Source organism: Poecile atricapillus, chromosome 2, assembly GCF_030490865.1.
Source record: "Poecile atricapillus isolate bPoeAtr1 chromosome 2, bPoeAtr1.hap1, whole genome shotgun sequence".
Classification (NCBI taxonomy): Eukaryota; Metazoa; Chordata; class Aves; order Passeriformes; family Paridae; genus Poecile; species Poecile atricapillus.
In genome coordinates, this window is record NC_081250.1 from 5,711,071 (window position 1) to 5,731,567 (window position 20,497).

The window sequence follows — 20,497 nt, forward strand, 5'->3', positions numbered from 1 at the left end:
AATTCCCATAATATCAGATGCATTAGACCATTCTAAAACGGTCACTGACAAAGAAAAGTGGCATGAAAAGAAGAAAATATTTTTTTTTCATATAGCACTTCAAACTAGGGAATACAGACCAAGCAGACTATGAGTAATGGGTGAGTTAATTCAATTGAGACATTGAAGATTTTATTTGCAGCTTCCACGTGGGGGCACTTTTGCACCAACAAGTGATTCCATAACCTTAATCCTCCCTGTAGTGCCGGGGGCCAGAGAGGAGTTGGCTGAGCCCCTGCCCAGCAGTGACTGGGGAGTTCCACCTGGCAACCCCAGCATCTCCATCCATGTGCACTGTGGGAAGTGCATTCAAAAACACCCCCCACGCCCCCCTCCCCAGATTTAAAATGCATTTAGTGTTTTCTTTCAAAAATAAAATTAAAAGGAGTGGGGTAATCCCAGGGAAATCCCTTGTGTCCTGAAATCCCTCCTCCACTAGGTATGTGCTAAATTCACACAAATGCTGCATTCTCCAGCTTTTATCACTTGCTAAATGGACAGGGACACTAATGAGCACGGTCTGTTGCTTTAAAGCCTTTCTATAGCCTTCCTCCATTCCCCACCCTCAGGAATTTTCATCTATAAACCCCTGCCTTTATTCTACAGGGACAAATGTCAGGGACACAGGGGTCAGCTCCAGGAGCAGCACAAAGGCAGCTGCAGGTTCTTTCAAAAGCCCCCAGCTCTTCTGAACTTTCAGGTCTGGGGAGGTGGGGTGTTTTGGGGGCAGGAATACCCAGGCAAATACAGGGATTTTTGTGCCATAGATGAAGCCAGGCCTGCTAGATCGGCTACAAATTGCTGCAGCTGGAGGTGGGGTTTAAGTCCCTCCTAGATGAAATGCGGTGGGTGGCGGGGGAGTATGGCCGCAGATTACAGCCTGTAAATCCCTTCTGGAAATCTCCCCCATCCTACCCTACCATGAGCAAACCACTCAGAAGAGATGCTTTAGTCTAGGGCAAGCAGTGTGGGGCTCTGGAGAAGGGCTAAAGCGTGAGGATGGTTTAACACAACTGCTTTCTTGCTGTCCCCTCCACACTGCCACCAAGGTGGGTTGAAGTGTGTGCCAGGAGGTCTCAGGGGCAGGGTGGCATCTGCTGTGGTGTCTCTCATAAGCACCCTGGCACGGTTTGGGCCTTATAAAACTACAGGGAAAAGTAACCAGCAGCCATTTTCTGCCTTTCCACTGTTTCTCCATTTTTCACCTAATGATCAAAGGCTCCGTGGGAAGACTGATAACAGTGAAGTTATCAGTCTAAATCAGGGAAAAATAGGGTCCAACTCCTGGTACAGCCACAGAAATACACTACAGGGTCATAATATGATAATATTATCAAGCCAAGTCCTTTCAGAGTGGTTCTGCAGCAACCAGAATTCCTTTCCCACCACAAGGGAAGAGCTGATGGAAGAGGGAAGCCCTTACTCTTCAGACATTTGCCATCAGCCACTACCAACTATGCTGTTTCACAGGCAAGACACTTGCCTGTCACCATTTTATATGTGGTTGAAAAAAATTTATTGTCTTAGCACAGGATTTTCTGGGTTAAAAAGCCTTTACTTCCTAAAAGCACAACTTCCTCCTCCATTCAACAGCATCATTTCAAAGACAGTGTCTACGAAAGAGGCTTTACCTGTGTGCTATGGCAGGTTTGTGTCCTTCACCTTTGCACCAGGGGACATCTTCATGAAGGTAGGACAAGCCACGGGCCATTGTTTCTGCAACATGGCAGAGCTCATTCCAGCTGATAATGTTGCCCTTCAGGTAATCTGTCAGAGAACCCTGCAGAAAAGGACACTGTCAGTTCTTAACCATAGACCCCTTGTGTGACAGATGTGCCAACTCATCAGTTTAGAGAATGGTTTAGAGAATGCTTGAAAAATCTGAGCCTTGATTTAACGGGGCAGGGGGAGAGAAAAATCACTAGTGAAAGTAAAAAGAAGAAATAAAAATCAGAAGCATCCATGAGTTTTCAGCCCTTGACAGCACAGACCTCCTGATGTCTACTTATCTGCCAGGGGAGGGGAGGGATGTAAGGAAAGGAAAAAATCATCTTAACCAGAGCAATTCATCTAACCTCAGCAAGGGGAAAGCTTTCCATGCAAGATGAAGCATTGTATCAGCTGGCTGTGGCAATGATTGACTCAAGTAGACCTTGGATTTAACAGGGGGATAACACTGCTGGCTCAACCCCAGATTTGCACGTTTGTTTTAAGTGTTAGTCATGTTTTATAACTAAAGCAATCCATGAAGTGGGAGATGTGCCCCAAGCCTCAAAAGCAAACATGGAGCCCATCTGCAAGGGGCAAGGTGGGTCTGCGAAATCTGTCTCACATGATGCTTATCTATGCACATCAAGGGATGGTGACCACAACAGATGTGAGCTGTGGCCTTTTGTGCCTCTCTCTCTTCCTAAATCCCACTTTTATTAATCCTTTGTTTGTGTAGGAAAGCCTTGAAAACTAAAGGAAGGCTCTTTGAAGCAAGGGAGCAGGAGCACTTTGCTGCCACAGAGTCATGGCCCACCAGGAACAGACTGGATAGATTACAGGGATTATAATCCTGCTGTACCACAACTCCCTCTCTGCCTTCCCAAAATGTACATGCATTGATATATATGTGCAATATAATGACACATTACCTTGTCATGGAAAGCTGTGATCAGCCAGAGCTCTGTCTCCAGGTTTGTCCCCCTTTTCTCTGCTGCGATAAATTGCAAAAGGTTTTCATGCTTCATGCCAGGAGTGTTGAAAATCTCCCTCTCACTCTGCCAAGATTGCTTATCCTGAAGCAGGGAGAAACGCACCATCAAAGATCACGCTTCCCTTTAAAGCAAACAGCTCCTTCAGTTCAGTCAGAGCTGCTCACACTACTCTAAAAATCATGCTCCAGTGTTAGGATGTGATGTATCCCTTCAAAATGAGGTTGTTTTCCCTAAAGAAGAAAGACAACTTGCTGTCCTCAGTCTCCCCTCTCCAAAATTATCCTCAGCTGTTCCTAAAGGACATGTGTGGGGAGCGGAAAGGAAGCCAAACTCAACCTTACTGAGAAATAAGATTTTTCAAGATTTACTGAGGATACTTGCAAGAAAAAGCCTGTGCATACAGCACCCAGGATCAACCTTGTACTGTAATTGTTGCAATTGCAAAATCTAATCTAGGCTCTATTGAATATTTACTGATAGGTCACAGCTGGCTTGGACAGAAGACGTACAGACCTCCTTTAGCAACACTATGACAACAAATATGAGGTGAAAAACTAAAGGAGACAGTGGAGGAGCACAAAGATGTTTTAGTCATTTTTCTTTCACTTGACTTTTGATTGCTTTACTCTTTTCATCTGCAGTTCCTAGAGAATCGAGTCAGGAGTGTTCAAAGGTTTCCTAGAGCAGAAGACAGGAGCTGACAGAAACGCTGCAGTGCAATTTGCTTTCACAGCACCAGGGCTGTGCCTTTGGAGGCTGTAAACTGCTCACCAGGTTTGGATCCAGATTTACAACCCAGCCAGGCAGGACACACAAAGCCGAGGCTCTGGCTCTTTGTGTGTGCTCTGGGCACCACAGCTGCACCCTGCCTTGCTGGATTTTAACAACACAGACATTTCCAGGGAAGTTACCATACCCTGTAGATTTCAGAATGTGCTTGTTTTTGCCCTTCTTGCAACAAGTACTACTACAGGAAGCATTTGGTAATGAGATAACGCAGGGAGAAGTGTAGGAAGAAAGGGTCCTTGAACTTTTTCCCCCAGCAGAAGAGCCCAAATGCATCTTTGTTATGGTCTCAAAAACCATAATCTCCACAGGCACTTAAAGCATCTCAGCACTGGTGAGAAAGCCTCTGGCAAGTAAGAACCCAATGCAGTGCCCCTCTCACCTGAATAGGGAAGATTTTCACTGCTACATAGTCGTTCATCAGCTGAGCCTTCCACACACAGCCAAAGCGTCCCCTTGCCTTGATCTCCAAGAGCTGCAGGGGCTTTAGACCAACCAGGGGAGAAGGGGGTGGTGGGCCAGGATCCTGCACAAGAGAAAAAACACTGTCACCAGCTGAAGCTGGACCATAAAATAAAGGGAGGGGAGGAATTGAGAGACTGCACATGGGAAAAGAAGCATGAAGAAATGATGTTTATTTAATACTAATTATTCAGGTGTACTGTTTGCAGCAAGAACAGCCTGAAATTCCCTGTCTTGCTTGCTCTGTAAGGTATTGGTATAGAACACATATAAAAATCTACACCTCCTCTGTGACACTACTGCCTGCCATGCTCTGAGAAAATCCTGAATTCTCCTGTGTTTTCAAAGCAAAAGTTATTTTGGGCTGTAAAGCACTGATGTCCTCAAGGCTACCTCCTGCCAAAAGTGGGAACCTTTTGATCTCTGTGACCAGACAGCCAATCCAAAACCTCCTGCTGCTCTTCACTACATTAGCATGTTCCATGTCACCCCAGCCATGGGCAGTGAACAGCTCTGTCAGCATCATACAGATCACATCTGTTTCAACTCTGCATTTGTCCAGCAGAAAAATGCAACCCTGTAGAGCATAGGGTTGGAGCTCTGTTCTACCTTCTTTCAGATGGGAAAAGTTCACAGTATCATAGAATGGTTTGGGTTGGAAGGAAACCTTAAAGATCATCCAGTCCCAACCCCCCTACCATAAGCAGGGACACCTTCCACTAGGACCAGGTTGCTCAGAGCCTCATCCAGCCTGGACTTGAACACCTCCAGGGATGGGGCAGTCACAACTTTCCCGGGCAGCCTGTGCCAGGGCCTCACCATCCTGACAGGGAAGAAATTTTTTCTTACTATCTAATGTAAACCTGTTCTCTTTCACTTTTAACCCATTCCCACTTGTGCTGTCACCATATGCTCTTGTAAAAAGTCCCTCTTTGTCCTTCTTGTGGGCTCCCTTCAGGTACTGGAAGGCTACAATTAGGTCACCCCAAAGCCTCATAAAACCTGAGCTTCATCAGGGAAAGCATCTTCCCTCCTCTCATGAAGCTGGCAGGAACTTTATCATCTCTCAGATCTCTGATGCTCTACAGAGTTGGCTGAAATCAGGCAATGGGTCAGAGTTTGGGAGGAAAGGCAGCCACCAAGCAGGGCTGTCTAATTCCCTCCCTCAGGTATCTCAGACATGGTGGTAACCCCACCTAAACCCATCAGCCTGACACTTCCATGGAGGCCAACTGTGCCACCAGCTTCAAAAAGCAGAGAAGAAGAGTTAGGCCACCTGAAAAGAGAATCAAAAATGTCTGTGAACATACACTGAGCAGCCCCCATGCCTCCTGCAAGGCCCAAACAAAGGAGAGTGACCCCCTCACCTCAATGATGTCCACGTGGCCGTAGGGAGGCTTGCGGTGCCGGTACATCCAGAAGGCCAGCAGGATGGCCATGGACAGCACAGCAATGGGCAGCAGGGAGTACACCAGGATGTTGAGCAGGGAGGGCGTTGGCGGCGGAGGCTCGTATATGACTGTGAGAAAAGAGCAGTGTAAGCCAGGGAAAAGGACCTGCAGGAATGCAGCAGCACTGTCAGCTGCACATCCAGAGGCAACCAAACCTCATCTGTCCCTCCACTCCAAAGCTGGCAACGCTGGCTGGCGTGTCCCATCACACCCAACAGCATTAATAAGGCTCCATGTTTTTCTCCACTCTGTAGAAGTAATTGTAGCAATGGAGTTACAATGGTCCAAACCACACTCTGCAAGCTGAGCCTCCATCTGACCTTTATTTAAGATAGGTATTTCTTGTTGGGATACATAAAAGCAGAACATTTCCTCTGCTTAACCCTTCCAAATGTATTAAGAGAGCACGAAATCCCTTGCAGCGTTGCTTTACCTTTCACAGTGATTGACAAGTTGTCAGTTTTTAGTAAAATGCTGCCGGAGCCACAATCAAATGCACTATTCCCACAGTAGTGCTTGTTCCAAATTACATCAGTGCAGTTGAGACACAAACAATGGGAATACTAAATGGAGCCATGTTGCTATGTTGGAGACAGGGAAGGAAAAAATAGCAAGACTTGCCAAATTAAACAAAAAACTGTGAGAGAAAGAATATTTGCTACTAGGTTGCTACGGGTACATTAATAACAGGAGATAATATAACCCATGTAAACAATTAGAAACCTGTAAGGACAGCCCAGGAAAATCTGATAAAGGTCTATTGGAACATCTCAGTAAATGCAGGTAGTTCAAACCAACCTAAGGAAAGGATTCACCTGTTTTAATAGTTTTTATTGAATGATACTTTAAAAAGTATGCACCTAAAAGAATCATTGTTTTTCTATTAACCTCTGAAAAAGGACCTACTATTACTTTTCTTCCTTGATGTATATCCAGACTCTGAAAGCTGACACACACCCTTTTCCCTCTCAATCCCCAGACCAACAAAACAGAATCCAATGCAAAAATCCCAGATGCTGAAGGTATCTGGAGACTCATGACCTATGAATTTAATTAGGAGGGCATCAAACACCTTTTAAGAGTTTGAGGCTCAATCTGTGCTATATAAATCACTCTGTCTTCTTCCCCTTGTGTGGGATTTTGTTTAGTAATGTCCCACACTGAACTGTCCACCATAAAGGAAACCTAAACCTTACTGATGGTATCCAAAGTGTTGGTACAGCTTTGGCCATAGAGTAAAACAGCCTTAAAAAACTATTGTTTAAGAACTGTAGCAAAATGATTTCTGACTTCATAACCAAAACATCCAACAACTCAACGTTGACATGAAGCTGGATCAGAGGAGGTTTAGGACAAATATTAGGAAAAGGTTCTTCACCCAGAGGGTGTTGGGGACTGGAAGGAGCAGGTTTCCCAGTGAAGTGGTGACAGCACCAAGCTCAAGGAACATTTGGACAGCACTCCCAGGCTCATGGTCTGGATCTTGAGTGTTTCCTATGCACAGCTAGGAAAGAGACTTGTGGGTCTCCCTGAGCTCAGGACATCCTATGTTCCTACTAAAGTCCTTGGAAACTGGGTCTCGAGGAAGAGTCATCCCAGTCCTCTGTCCTCCCTCTCCCCATCCTCCCAGTCACTCACCTTCTGGGCCGGTGACTTCAGGCAAATGGGTGAATTTCTCATTGCAATAGTTGCCCTCGCAGCAGCAGAAAAACACCTGAGGGTTTTCTTCTGTGGCTACACACTCCTGCCTGTGCCAGGGAGGGACAGACACAGAATGAAGGGGAGAGAAAAACATTGTCAGCCAGCTCCTGCCTGTCTTTGGGAGCCAACCTGCCCCAAATTGTCTTCTCCACACACCTTTCCCTAGAGCTGTGCTGCACAGAGCAGCAGTCACCACCTACGGAAGACAAGCTGGCACTCAAATACCCCAGTGGATACCAAAGACCCTTGAAAAGACTGCAAAGGAAACAAATGTTTCCATATGTACTGCGGGCATTAGAATGGTGAGTAATAAATAACAGCCGCTGCTAACAGAATGAGAAGGAGAAAAATGACAGAGAGACGCCTCAGTCCCTGAGCAGTGACTTTCCCACAGCCCATATGAATGCTGCCAGGGCAGAGAAGCATTTGATCATGCAACTAAAGATTGTGCCATAAAGCACACATGATGAGGACTGAGCTAAAGCTGCTCCCACAGCCTTAAACATCACCAGCTCTGCACACTTGAAGGGCACCAGAGAGCAGCAGCAACAGCAGGAGGCAGCTGCAGGTCTGAGGGCATGCAGTGACAGTTCCAGGTAATGGCTTTAGGCTGAAAAAGGGCAGGTTTAGGCTGGATATTAGGTACAAATTCTTTACTGTGAGGGTAGTGAGGCACTGGAACAGGCTGGCCAGAGAAGCTGTGGATGTCTCATCCCTGGAAGTGTTACAAGGCTGGGTTGGATGGCACTTGGATCATCCTTGGTCCTGTGGAATGTATCCCTTCCCATGTCAGGGGGTTGGAACTAGATGATCTTTAAAAGTCCCTTCCAACCCTTACCATTCAAGGGCCCTGTGATTCTAATTTTGTTTCTGGGGCTTTTAAGTTTAATTTTCAAGTGCCATCTCCTCCATGAAAAGCTTATTTCTGTACAAAAACCTTTAAGAAAATCAGGTTGCAGCTCTCATTTTCTGCCTTTGCCTCTTATCCTGATAGTGCTACAGACTTCCCAGCACTGAGATTTCCTTCCACATTGTGCAAGGCCTTAGGGGACTTCCATGGATCAAACCAACTCCACTTCCACACATCCTCCCTCTCCCCACAGATCAATGCCAAAAAGAGATGTGCAGTGATTTTTGCAGTACTCTAGCTGTCACTTCTTTCTGTTTCTTAAATGCTGCTTCCCTTCCCTGCCACCTTTTGCTGTGCTACGCTCTGCTTTTAGTTATTAGGCTTGCAGAGCTGCTCTCCACAGAGAACTGTATCAAACTATTTCCTGAAGCCCAGCTAAATTATATGCATAACTTCCTTCCCTCGACCACTTGGAGGAAGTAGCAAAACAATCATATGCATTTGACATTATTACTCATTTCTGAATCCATGCCAAGCTTCCCTTTCTGTGTTATCACTGACATACTGCCACAAGAAGAATGGAAAGGTCTCTCCTCATTCCTAGCACTGGGTAGTTTTCGGTGCTTTATTCCCTTTGGGGGAAAAAACTGGTTATAGCCAAAGTGTCTCCTCCAAGGTCTCAGCTGGGAAGCACTTGGTTTGTTTTTCAGGCTCTCATTTTTTTCAACTTCAAAGCTAAAAAGGATCCATTTGACTTATTCAAATGAACAAAGATGTTTCAACAAGTTAAACAACGTTTCCAGATGCTTTTTCGTGAAATCAGATAACAAGTCCTTTGGATTTAAGGGCATCAGTGTTGGAGCCTTCAATCGAAAACACATCCTTTGCAAAATCTGTTGGTTAAAAATCAAGCTAATGAGTGAAAACAGCCAGCTCCACATCTGCAATTCATTATCCCTGTCTCTGAGTGAAGCCATCCAGGTATGCATGACATGTTACACTCAGCAAATACTACAAGTGAGACAGTGGGAGAGAATGACACATTTTTCTGTGGCAGTGAGGGCACGTTTTGGAGCAGTTCACGTGCTCTGCAGGAGAATGTGAACATGACCTCTCCAGCAGGGCTGTGTAAATAAACGAAAGCACACAAGTCGATTTTTAAACACTACCTTTTTCCTATAACCTTAAATGTACATGTGCCACGTTCTTGTTTCCTCAGGATAAAGAACAGAGTAAGGAGACGTCACCCTCAACGTCCCAACCCTTGCACTCCAAAATTTTTCCACATTCTAGGGACAAAGGGGGCAGCGCTCGGCACATCCCAGCACGCGCTGCCTGTGCTCCGAGAGCAGGGAGACAGAATACAGGTGCATCTGCCAAGGCTGCTCCCAGAAACTCGGCATCCAAAGGTGCCAGGGACGCAAAGAGTGTCAGCACAGCGCTGCTGATCAAAAAATCATCTTCTTAGCCATTTTTGCCACCTTGGGATGCAACACTGCCTGCATGGAAGTCTGCCAAGGGCACTCAAGGGAAGAGAAAGAATGAAAAGGACTGCATTTAAAGAGGCTTTATTCCTTTATATAATTAAAGCTAACCTTTATTTTAAATGTTGCTTTTGATACTTGTACTGTTTTTTTAATTCTCAAAAGGTCTTTTAGCTTTGCCCTGGAACTTGTGGCTTTGAAAAGTCAGGCAATGGGATACTGGATGCTCAATTCTAGGGCTGCAAAAGGCTGGCGAGGAGCCCTGGAAACTTTTTACCATTGTAACAGAGCAACACATTATGACAAAGTTTAAGAACCACTACATCCCTGCAGAGACACTCAGTGACAATACAAGTGTCACTGGATATGAGAGCCGGCACTGAAAGGAGAAATCTGTTTACAGTAAACACTTCTGCTTGGAAGTAGGAAACTACAGTGACCTTTTGTTCTCAGAAGAATCGGCATTAAGATGACTAATGGGTCAAGGAGGATTGATTTATTGGGAAAGAATAAAAATTTAACTATATATAGAGGCTGGCTACTCAATTGGCAAGGGAATAGGTGTGGTAGGAAAGTAACTCTGGAGCTAATAATAGAACAAAGATGAGGAACAACTTACAGTGGAGATAAGCCAAGACAACAGGCACAAAAGCAGGGGAGGTATACAGCACCAAAGGGAGAAAACACTGCAGCCATGGGACAAATCTAGTTCCAGCTTAACCCTACAGCTTAGCACCTGATATTCCTAAAACTTTCAGAAAGAAGCTACAAAGATGCACAACTGAGAATTGCACAAAGGTGAGATCGACCTACATCAGTGTTATATCAAGGGAAATCCTTGAATTTTATGTTGCTAATCCTTATTGAAAGGGCTGGGCTTGGCCTGGTTGGTTGGTCATTGGTTTGGGTTTTTCTTAACAAAAACCCTGAGCTTAGAGCTACCAAACATTGTCCTTTTCAACTGCGGAACTTCATAGGGCTGTTTTCTTTAGCTGTAATTCTTTTCCCCTTTGTAGAATTGCATCAAGGGAAGTGAGAAAAGACTAGTTAATTTTCCCAGCTATTTAATGAGGCTGGAGCCTTCACACTACAAAACCTCACTCCTTTTCAGCTTGCTACAGGCAGTGACACAAAAATTCACATTGCTTTTGCTGCCCTACTCTTTTTTCCTGCCCTTCTCTTCACTCAGCCAAAGAACAGTAGAACTTTTTGCAACATCACAAATGCCAGAATATCTCAACCCCTAGCCACCCCCAGATATCTGTGTTTTTCTAGAAATTATACCAAGTTTTCACTATTTTTCTATTTTCTATTACCAAATGCTCCTGGAAGAACATATTGGTCTTCATTTGATGATACAGGAAAGGTTTTTCAATGAATGCCAGAATCATCAAAGCTTTGCTAGGGAAAAAATAAACAATAAACCCCACAACACCTAAAAGTGACTTTTTGCAACTTCTGCTTAGAAAGTCAAAGTAGGTGAGTGACAATTCTGAGAGCTGCATTAGCAACAGAAGTAATTGCAGGGGATGCTTTTACCAGTTAACTTGGACTCGCCTTCTTTTCCTCTATGCAAAAAATCACAAGCTTTTACACACAGAGGATCGATTAAACCTGTATTTAGATAAACCAGTTGACCTATTACCTGTCATAGCAGTTGAAGTCATCTAACCAGCAGCCTTTCTTCACCAGCTCGATGGAGCCCGAGTTGTTTCTCCAGGAGGCATAGCAGTGCAGCCGCTTGTCCTTCTCCCCCTCGCAGCGCTCCACGCCGCTCTGGTTGGTCTTCTCCAGCTCCCAGTTGGCATTGTAGTAGATGCACTCCCTTGTCTCAGCCTCCCCATGGCCTGGTCCTGAAAACAAAAATCAAGCCCCAAGAACATTCAGATAAAATCAGAAATAGATGCTGGAAATCACATGGCTCTGTTTTAGGTGATGCATGCATTTAATTCCCTGGGAGCTGAGCAGCTCAGCACTGTGAGCTTCAGCACGGTGTGGAGATTATTCTTCTCCTCTGGGGTGAGGTGGGGGATGGAGAGGTCAGGTTTGCCTAAGCTCACACAGGAGCTCATGGTGAAGTCAAGAGCCCTGCTGAGACCTTCCCAGATCTCCTCTGGACAATGCTTCAACCTTAGGACTCTAAAAAAGGGATGCACAAGGCAATGCATACCCAGAAATGTCTGACCACAGACACCCTGTTTAGCAGAGACAGCCTCCCAGGGTGCTACTTGATGCTTGCTGGGATGTCATGCAACAGAGTTACTCCCTCTCCACCACTGCTTTGTGAAACACCACATAAAAATACACAGTTTCTTCCATGGATGTAACTGAGAACAAGTAATATTCATCCTGCAGAGGAGGGCCAGACCTGTGGCCATTCCTCACTTAGATCCTGGTCCAGGATTTGGGTAAGACCCCATATGATAAATGCCATGTTTTTAACCACGTTTGACATAGTTCATGGTGCCTCTCCACCCAAGCAATAAAAAGTTGTGTTCCCCAAACAACGCTGGCCACCCCAAATGGATGATTGGCCACCACAAACAAAGGAGTCTCCATAGCCTGTGGGTCTGCCCTCCTTTAGAGCCTCGTACCAAAGGACTGTGGAGCTCCTACCACCCCCAGGGAAACAAATCCCTCATAGCCACCATGTGGCAGAAATGAAATAAAATTGCAGACACATCCATTAAAACCAGAGTCAAATAAGGGAACACTGATATTTGCAGGTGACCTGTTCTGCCCTAAACCTTAGAAATCCTCTCTTCATCTGGAAATACTCTGCTTTGTGGCATTTTGAGGATTAGTTTAAACCAAAATGAAGGATGAAACAAACGCACATCTTGTAAGCAGACAAACACAAAAGGTACCATGAGCCCCGTACCATGATGATTCTGTAAATTCTGAAATGCCCTGCAGCCATCTCTCCTTGGGATTACCCAGCCTAAGGTAAGGTCAGGCCTGGCCATTATTTTGATGGATTGCAATCATGGAAAATGTAGGTATCGCAATAAAATGTGTTGACAACTGGGTAGAAAGCACAAATAGGTCCCACAGGATGATGAAACAAAAGTGCTGTGCTCCCAGAATAGCCAGACCTCTGTGAAGCCCAGAACTAAGTTTCTAACTAGAAAACCACAGTTCTGAATAAGCTAGGGGTGATGGGTCCAACCTGCTCCCAGTCCCAACACCTGGACTCACCAATGGGTAATTTTCATGGCATGGACCAAACTCATCGCACTAGGAAGATCTCTTTGAAAGGTCCTGTGAGAAAAGACCTCTCACTTTAAAATTTCAAAGGTTTATTCAACCTCAACAAACACTAGAAAGGACTGAATAAGGAAGAAGGGCAGGACTGGGAGCGTGGCTGACTGCCAGAGACTCATCCACAAAGTGGCTGCTCCGCCTTTTATACCCCTGGGGTCGCATCAGCCAACCCTGGCCCTCCCAAAGTCTGCCAGTTGAGTCTTCTTTGCCATCCATTGCTGGAGATTTTCTTGCAACTTGATCAGAGGTGAGGTGTTGTCATGCCAGGCATCTCCAGCAACAAGCTTTCCCCTTTTCCAGCTGCCCCATGCAAGGGGTACATGTGCACACCCTCCCTCCACCTTCTCTGACACCCTGACAATCCCTGGCTGTCCGGTGGCAGCAATGCAGAGATGGGAAATGGGATTGTGGAGAGAGCAGAGGGTACCCAAACAACCAACTACAACATAGTCATACCTCAACACACCTTCTCTTAATATACACATAATATTAATCCCTATATTGCAAGAGCCAATCATCATATTACCCATCTATTACACTGCTGAGGTGCTCAATGCTTCAATAACACTTTTTAGGAAGACTGCTTGATCTGCATCGTGGGAGAGACTGCAAGAGAGTAGGGGTATGAGAATGTCATTAAGCTGACTTCTGAAACTGGAAATTATATTCAAAGCACACATGAACAAGAGCTCAATTTCAATAGCACCTGCAGGTTTTATCAGCGCTTGCAAAGCTCCATCAGAGTTTTCCTCTGACAAGTTGCTTACAATAATGAAAACAACCTACCAATATCCCTTAACACAGAGCAATGTCAATATTGACACTCCTTGTTAAAGCCTTGATATTTGTTCTCTTGATACTTACACTGTGCTTTTTTAGGACAGATTAAGCATTTTTGCTAAATACTGGTTAAATCAGAAGGAAAGCATAAGAGCTTTCTCTTGTGCGTGGGGGTGGAGGGTGATATCTTTTTACTTATAAAAGAAAGAATAAATATCTTAACTGCATAGAATCATAGAATGGTTTGGGTTGGAAAAGATTTCTAAAGGTCATCTAGTCCAATATCCCTGCAATGAGCAGGGACATCTTCAACTAGACCAGGTTGCTCAAAGCCCCATACAACCTGACCTTGAATACTTCTAGAGCTCCCACCTCAGTGGACAACCTGGGCTAGAGTTTCACCACCCTCATTGTAGTAAATCACATGGCTTCTAGCTGGTACCTGACACCTAATCCTCACTTATCATCTTCTGCTCCACTCCTGGAAATACACTTTGTAATATCATTTTTATCATCCCAAAATGAATATCGCTTTTGATGGAAACGGAAATTTCCTCTCCCTCCCCAACTCCGTCTCCCAGAAAGCTGGAAGGTTTAATGAACAATTTCACTGGAAAGTAGCCCCAAAATCTAATCCTAGCTCAGCCACCACCATCTGCAACCTCAAGCAATATTGTGTAGCCTCTGTTTTCCCCACCAGAAACGACAGCCAATGCAATGCACAGAGCTGCAGTGAGATTTGATATTTCCACTGTGCTTTGGAAAGGGAATGTTGAAAAGATGTGAAGCAGGAGCTGTATCAGCTCTGGGACCAGCAAACCAAGGCTGCTAAATCCTGTGCTGAGCCCAGGCTCCCTTCCCCCAAGACAGTTGTCTTTTCTGGAACAAGTTTCATCTGAAGACTAAGAGCTGCTTGCAAACACGCAAACCCAACTCTGCAAACAGCAACCACGCCAGGAAAAAGGCCTTTTCCAGTTTTCCCCCCCGCTGTCAAAGTTTAGATGATTTGAATAAAAGCATGCATAAAGTTTTAGATTACTAAATAGATGTATGCTTTCTGTATAACAGCTCCTAAGGATGCTTGCATTAAGAAGACACTTTAAAAACCTGCGTGTTTGTTACCTGCTTTCAGATCTCTTTAAAAGCCATTTGGTAGGATCCTCGCCCCGCTGGGTGCTCACGACTGCAAGAAACCCTTCTGTTTGTACCCAAGATGGTCTCAGCAGGAAGGGGCACGGCTCCAGGTCTGGGTATTAATTTACCTGCTGCTTTAGCTCATCAAGAAACACTCACACCTTGCTCTGTAATGGATCATGCAGAGACCAAAGTTTGCAGCTAACTGCCTGTTCTGCACTTGCTGCGGTAAAACCCTCACTGAACAGAGAGAGGGGGAGTCAAAACATGGGCTTATCTCTTAAATGGAGAAAGGTGGTGACTAAGACAAGGAAATCTGAGCTTTGCTCATCCATCCCCAGGGAGCTGTGTAGCTTATCCTGCCTCCTCTTCCCCCCTTGGGCAATGGATACCCCCAAAAAGGCCACTATAGGTCTGTAAGAAACACTGAGCTGGACCTCGGGTAATGGTTTTAAACTAAAAAAAAAAAAATTAAGGAAGAAGTATTTTTCTCAATGAGGATGGTAAAACACTGGAACAGGTTGTCCAGGGAGGTGGTAGGTGGCTCATCTCTGGAAACATTCATGGACAGGTTGGGCAGAGGTCTGATGTAGTAGAAGCTGTAGCTTGATATAGTTGAAGCTGTCTCTGCTCACCACAGGGGAGTTGGACTAGAAGCCCTTTAAAGGTCCCTGCTGGCCCAAACTATTCTGTGATTCAGCCAAGTGATAAAGGCATGGGTAACCATGTCCTGCTTCTCGTTTCAAGTTGCAGGAAGAATCAGAGGGTGTTGCCCCAAGATATGTGCAGGAAGCACAGCTGATGCATCAGCACAAGGATTTGACTGGGCTCCCCTGTGCCCCCAGCAGTACAACCGGGCTCAAGAGAAGTGTTGTACCAAACTTGAGCATCTGACAGGAGTGACATCATTAATTTTGCCCTAAAAGGGCCTTTTCTGAAACAAAACTCTTTCAGTGCAGTCACAAACCACAGTTTGAGACAGATGAAAGGGGTTGTGTCCCCGCAGTCCTGCTCTCCCCCTCCTCACTCTTTGTCATCTCCCTCGCAGCAGACTTGATACATAGGAAAGCTCCTGAGCTCCTGCATTTGGTGGCACTGCCTGGTAACATCCTGCTCCTGTGGGATGGAAAATAAACACCCCAGAGAACTGCTCAGCTTTTGGCAGAAAATCAATGGGACTTGGGTGCAATGAGATATAAAACCTTTGCTAAGCAAGTGTTTGAAGATTGCTGTGGGACCTGGTCTCATTCATTGGGTCCCCATTCCTCTCCTGCCTAAGCCTATTCCACCAGCAACAATGCAAAATTTGGGGAAAAAAGTTGCAAAGCAGAGGCATGGATGTGGAGCAGGAGCATGGACATGGGGAGGGAGCACAGCATCCCCAGGACTGCATCCCACTCTGAGCTGCAGCTCTCTACACAGAAAAGAGCCTCGTGTCAGCAGCCAGGCAAAAACAATCAACTTTTTAATACCACAATCCACAAATAGTCATTTAAGCAATAAAGCCTGAAGTCCTGTTTGAAATCAAAGCCTAAGGAAGAACCAGGCTTAGCAGGAGCAGATGGGTTTCTGGCATCCCACTGCATCCACCCAGTGCTTCGGGGATGACGCAGTGTGGCTTGTCCTCGAACAAAAGCTGCACAGAAATACCTTTACACAAAATACCAAGCCCAAATAACTCCCATACATCACACAGGCAGAGGGAGGCTAACCATCATCACCCATTTTTGGGGTGGAAATCAACTTTTTGACCTCAGTCCTGAGGAGCTGTCATTATGCTGATTCCCCTGGGTCAATTTTCTGCTCCAAATGACTGAAGTATCACTAGGATTTTGGCAAGCAAGACCCCCAGCACCCATCTGAGGCACATAATGATGGGAAGAGCAGTCGAAGCACCATGCGACACGGGAAGACCTCTCGCCTCTACTTGGGAGTTGCAAGGCACAGAGGGAGCTCATTAAAAAAAGATCCTCGTGAACTGAAGGACTTCAGCCTGCTGAGACATGGGACCTTGCTGCTGATCTGAGACTAAACCCTGCTCTCCTAATCTGGAGTCGCTGACAGATCACTGAGGCTGTATCATTATCCAACAGCTTCTAAATTATAGCCAAGATCCAGTGTAGCAACTCCAGGTCTAGGTGTTAGCAGTTGCCTGGCTCCTAACTCATAATTAGATACATAGGGAATATCTTCCCCAAGGATGAAGGCTGCTATAAATCTCAGCTCTTTATCTCTGCCTGTCCCCTTTTGAAAACCTAAAATGAAAGAATATACGAAAAGATGGGATGTGTCAAAATAGTCTGCATAAACACTGAGTGATTTACCAGACAGTCTGTTTGCCTGACTGTCAAAACCACCAGGCTTTATATATGAAACAGTGTATGCAACTGAAGTTATTTGCAAACACTTCGTTATGTCCCTATATAGCGATTTGTACATGTAATTTTATAATATAAAACGACAGAGATTGTACACTGAATTGGGGTAATTGCCCTCTAATTTGGAGGGTAATTGCATGTAGCAATTAAGCAACTGCGGATGCAATTCTTGCACGTGTGATTATGGAAGTTGGGCCCTTTGTTTGAGGTTTGAGTTTGCTTTCAAGAGCTCTCCCTCAAACTGTGGCAGGGGTGAGCAGAGCTGGGAAATCAGGGGCTGCTGGCTGCTCACCTTGCTATGCAGCATCTGCTGGGATGAGCCACTTCACCCCCTTCCCAGGGATGCTAAAGCAGCTGCCTCCAAACGCACAGCTGCATTTTGGCACACCCTTCAGTGGGGGAGCACAATCTGAGCGTTTGTGGAGCGCTCCCGGAGGCACTGGTGGGGAGGGAAAGGCAGGGAAAGAGAGCTGCTGCCTCCCAGCTCTCCCTCTCCCAGACACCTGCCTAGGAGTCACGTGCAGGACTGCAAATTAAACTATTTCAAATAGTTGCTGCTAGAAATTCAAAATCAAGCCAGATGAAGGCTTGCAACTGGGAATGTTTGGAAAATGTTGCTCTGGAGAGACCACCCAATTGCATCTCTACAAAACAAATGTGAGATTTCTAAGCATTGCTCCAGCACTCATTCCCCAAGCGGGGTGATATCATCCTGATGTACTTAAATAATAGGGGCTAAATACATTTTTAGGCAAAGCATCAAACTCATGATGACATCTGTGGTTAAGCACGTAACTGCACGCAAGGATTTGGAGACTTGTTGCTTTTATCCCCTGTTCTTTCACAAAAGGCTTTAAACAACAGAGCAGAAACAAGCCCCTGTGACTCTGCAGAGCCTCTTTCTCAAGCCAAAACTTCACCCCACCTCTGGGGACCTCAATGGCCAGGGTTTGTCCAGGCAGAGATGCCCCATCCAGCCAGCTGGATGCAGAGATGGCTAATTAGAAGCATCTATTACCGCAAAATGTCTTGGTTCTTAAGCCAGATCAGGTAAATCTGGGCTCAGGCAGCACTGAGAAAGCAAAGGTGTAGCGCCAAGGGAAGATATTACTTGGAATTTTGTTTTCTGTCAATAGATTTAGCTTATCCCACAGTAAAAGAGCTCCAAGTTTTCGAGTCAATCAATGGCTGTTAATCTATTATCTCAGCATATATTGCCATGGTAACCTGCAATGATGCCATTGACAACCACTCTCAAAAGGACAGGAGGCTTTAAGTCATTTTCTTTTAAAATTAAAAAAGGAACTTTAATATTAAGAAATACATCCTCCCTGCTCACCAGGGATGACAACTCAGGGCTTCTATATTCACACCATGACTCACACTTCACAGCTTCCACGGACATCTGTGTAGCAACCCCCCCCCCCCAATATCTCTTTTTTAACTTGTGTTTAAGTCAGTAAATGATAACAAGAAAATTATTCCAAAGAATTAGGTCTTTATTAGAATCTTCCCCCAAACAGACAGCAAAACCTGTTTTGTAAAATGTAAGGGGTGTGTTTTAGGAGTTATTACTAGCAGCACATGGAAAAGATGCGATTATGGTTTAATTCTTCTGAATAATTTCCCTGGTATTTTAAGTCTCAAACAGGTGGAGAAGGACCTGGAGAAGGACATGGAGCACCCCAGCTCCTCACAGGGCCACAAAACCAGGCAGATCCTGCAGAGGGAAGACGGAGCAGAGTGAGATGACAGCGATACTCAGATGAGTGAAATACTGAGTGTCCATGTACACATACATGCACACAGAGATGATGAGATTAATCTCTTGCACAAAGGGGAGGATCTCTCAGGAAAAGGTTTGGTAAATCATTCCTCTGGCCAGGCAGAGTCATCCAAGGAGGTTTGGCCAGGTTGCTGGCTGGCCTGGTGTGCAGCAGGACAGAAACACTGCCAGCAGTTAATCAATTTTTGGAAGCAGAGCATTTTTGACTTGAACTCAGAGGGTCACTTCTATATTTTATTTAAAGAAGACATCATTTTAGTTATCCATTAGAAAAATCCTATTTTGTATCATTTCAGTTAAGGACAAAGCCAAAAACGTAATTACATTTCTCCCTTCAGATCACTAACTGTATCTGTCTCCCCCAAAAAGGTTTTAGTTCTTTAATAAAACCATCAGGGAGATCAATCAAAAGCATTTAATGCCGTGGTGCTTCTGCAGTTCATGTTTAAATGCACTTTGGGTCACAAACGAGGCAATTTGGACAGCAGAGCTCAAACCAGATTAGTAATAACACACAAAAAAGGCCTAATTCCTAATTTCTTTTTCTTTTTTTTTTTTTTTCTTTGCACAGATACATACTCCTCCTCAGCTACACCCAAGAGAATGAAATCAAAATCAAGCCAGCCCCGACAAGCACGAAGTCACAGATCCAAAAAGGGCACTGCTGCCTCCTGCCTGCCTGTGCCTGGTTTGGGGTGGAGGAGAGCACCAGAGCTGCACATCCAGACTCCCAGAGCTGCTGCCTGTCCGGGTGTGACCAGCCCTGAGGATGTCACCTTGGACAGCAGTTCTGAAATGATGCTCTTCCATCCCCCCCAGTCCTCTAAAGACACCTCCAGGCTTCCTTTGCCCTACCACACCAAGAAAATTCTGTGCTCCACAGAGGAATTCCATAAAGGAGAGGTTGTGTTTTCTCCCCCAGACCACGTGTTTCCAAACAGGCATATAGTTATTAAGATTTTTATTATTTTTTTTCCCCTTGAATTTGAGGTGTGCGTTTATAAGAGCATTAAGCAGGCCATTTATTTGGCTTGTAACAGCAGTGACTACTCTTTGGCATGAAAAATGGCCCCTTGTGGGTTGAGCACTCTGCACACAAGCTACCAAGGAGGTGTCTCAGCAGCCAAACTTTGCAGCCTCTGTAACGGAAAATATTAGAGCTTAATTGCAAGATTAAGGTATTTCCAACTGCACTCCTGAAAATCAAATAGAGGGCAAGTCTTGACCAGATTCCACAAATCACTAAGTAAAATATGCAGCAAGTTCTGAAATGACATTTAGAACACAATCATTTGTTCTCTCCCATTCATGCCAGCATGGGGTCTCCAAAGAGCATGGGAGGAGGAAGTGAAATCACGTACATTCATAAATATTTTCCCCACACACAGTGAAGTTTTGAAAAGCTTTCAAAGCAGGCCTGGAAAATGAATTTCTTTCCAGGCAGAGGAACAAGGATATGGGAGCATCTCCTTGTGGAGTGCAGAGGTTTAAGGAACAGCAATAATCATGTGGCGATGCCTTTCCCAGCTTTTTCACATGCATCTGCTCCATCCCACTGTCCTCATCATCCTGTGACACTGCCACCAGCAAAAATGATTTTCAGAGCTTCTGATTTTTAAGGTCTTCTCCAGGGAGAGAGTGATGTGTGTCCAACACAGCACAGCACACCTGGCAAGCCAG

General features: G+C 45.2%; 1 protein-coding gene across 3 annotated transcripts in view; it reads right to left on the minus strand.

The window, feature by feature from the left end:
• The window catches only part of ACVR2B (activin A receptor type 2B), a 103,954-nt gene that overhangs the window by 16,797 nt on the left and 66,660 nt on the right, over positions 1-20,497 (minus strand). For all 3 annotated transcript variants that reach the window (XM_058833160.1, XM_058833161.1, XM_058833162.1), the window contains 6 exons: positions 11,121-11,328; positions 7,079-7,188; positions 5,357-5,508; positions 3,910-4,053; positions 2,679-2,822; positions 1,671-1,819 (listed from right to left, as the gene is read on the minus strand). In XM_058833160.1, the coding sequence (XP_058689143.1) occupies positions 1,671-1,819; positions 2,679-2,822; positions 3,910-4,053; positions 5,357-5,508; positions 7,079-7,188; positions 11,121-11,328 (907 nt within the window). The remainder of the gene's footprint in view (positions 1-1,670; positions 1,820-2,678; positions 2,823-3,909; positions 4,054-5,356; positions 5,509-7,078; positions 7,189-11,120; positions 11,329-20,497) is intronic.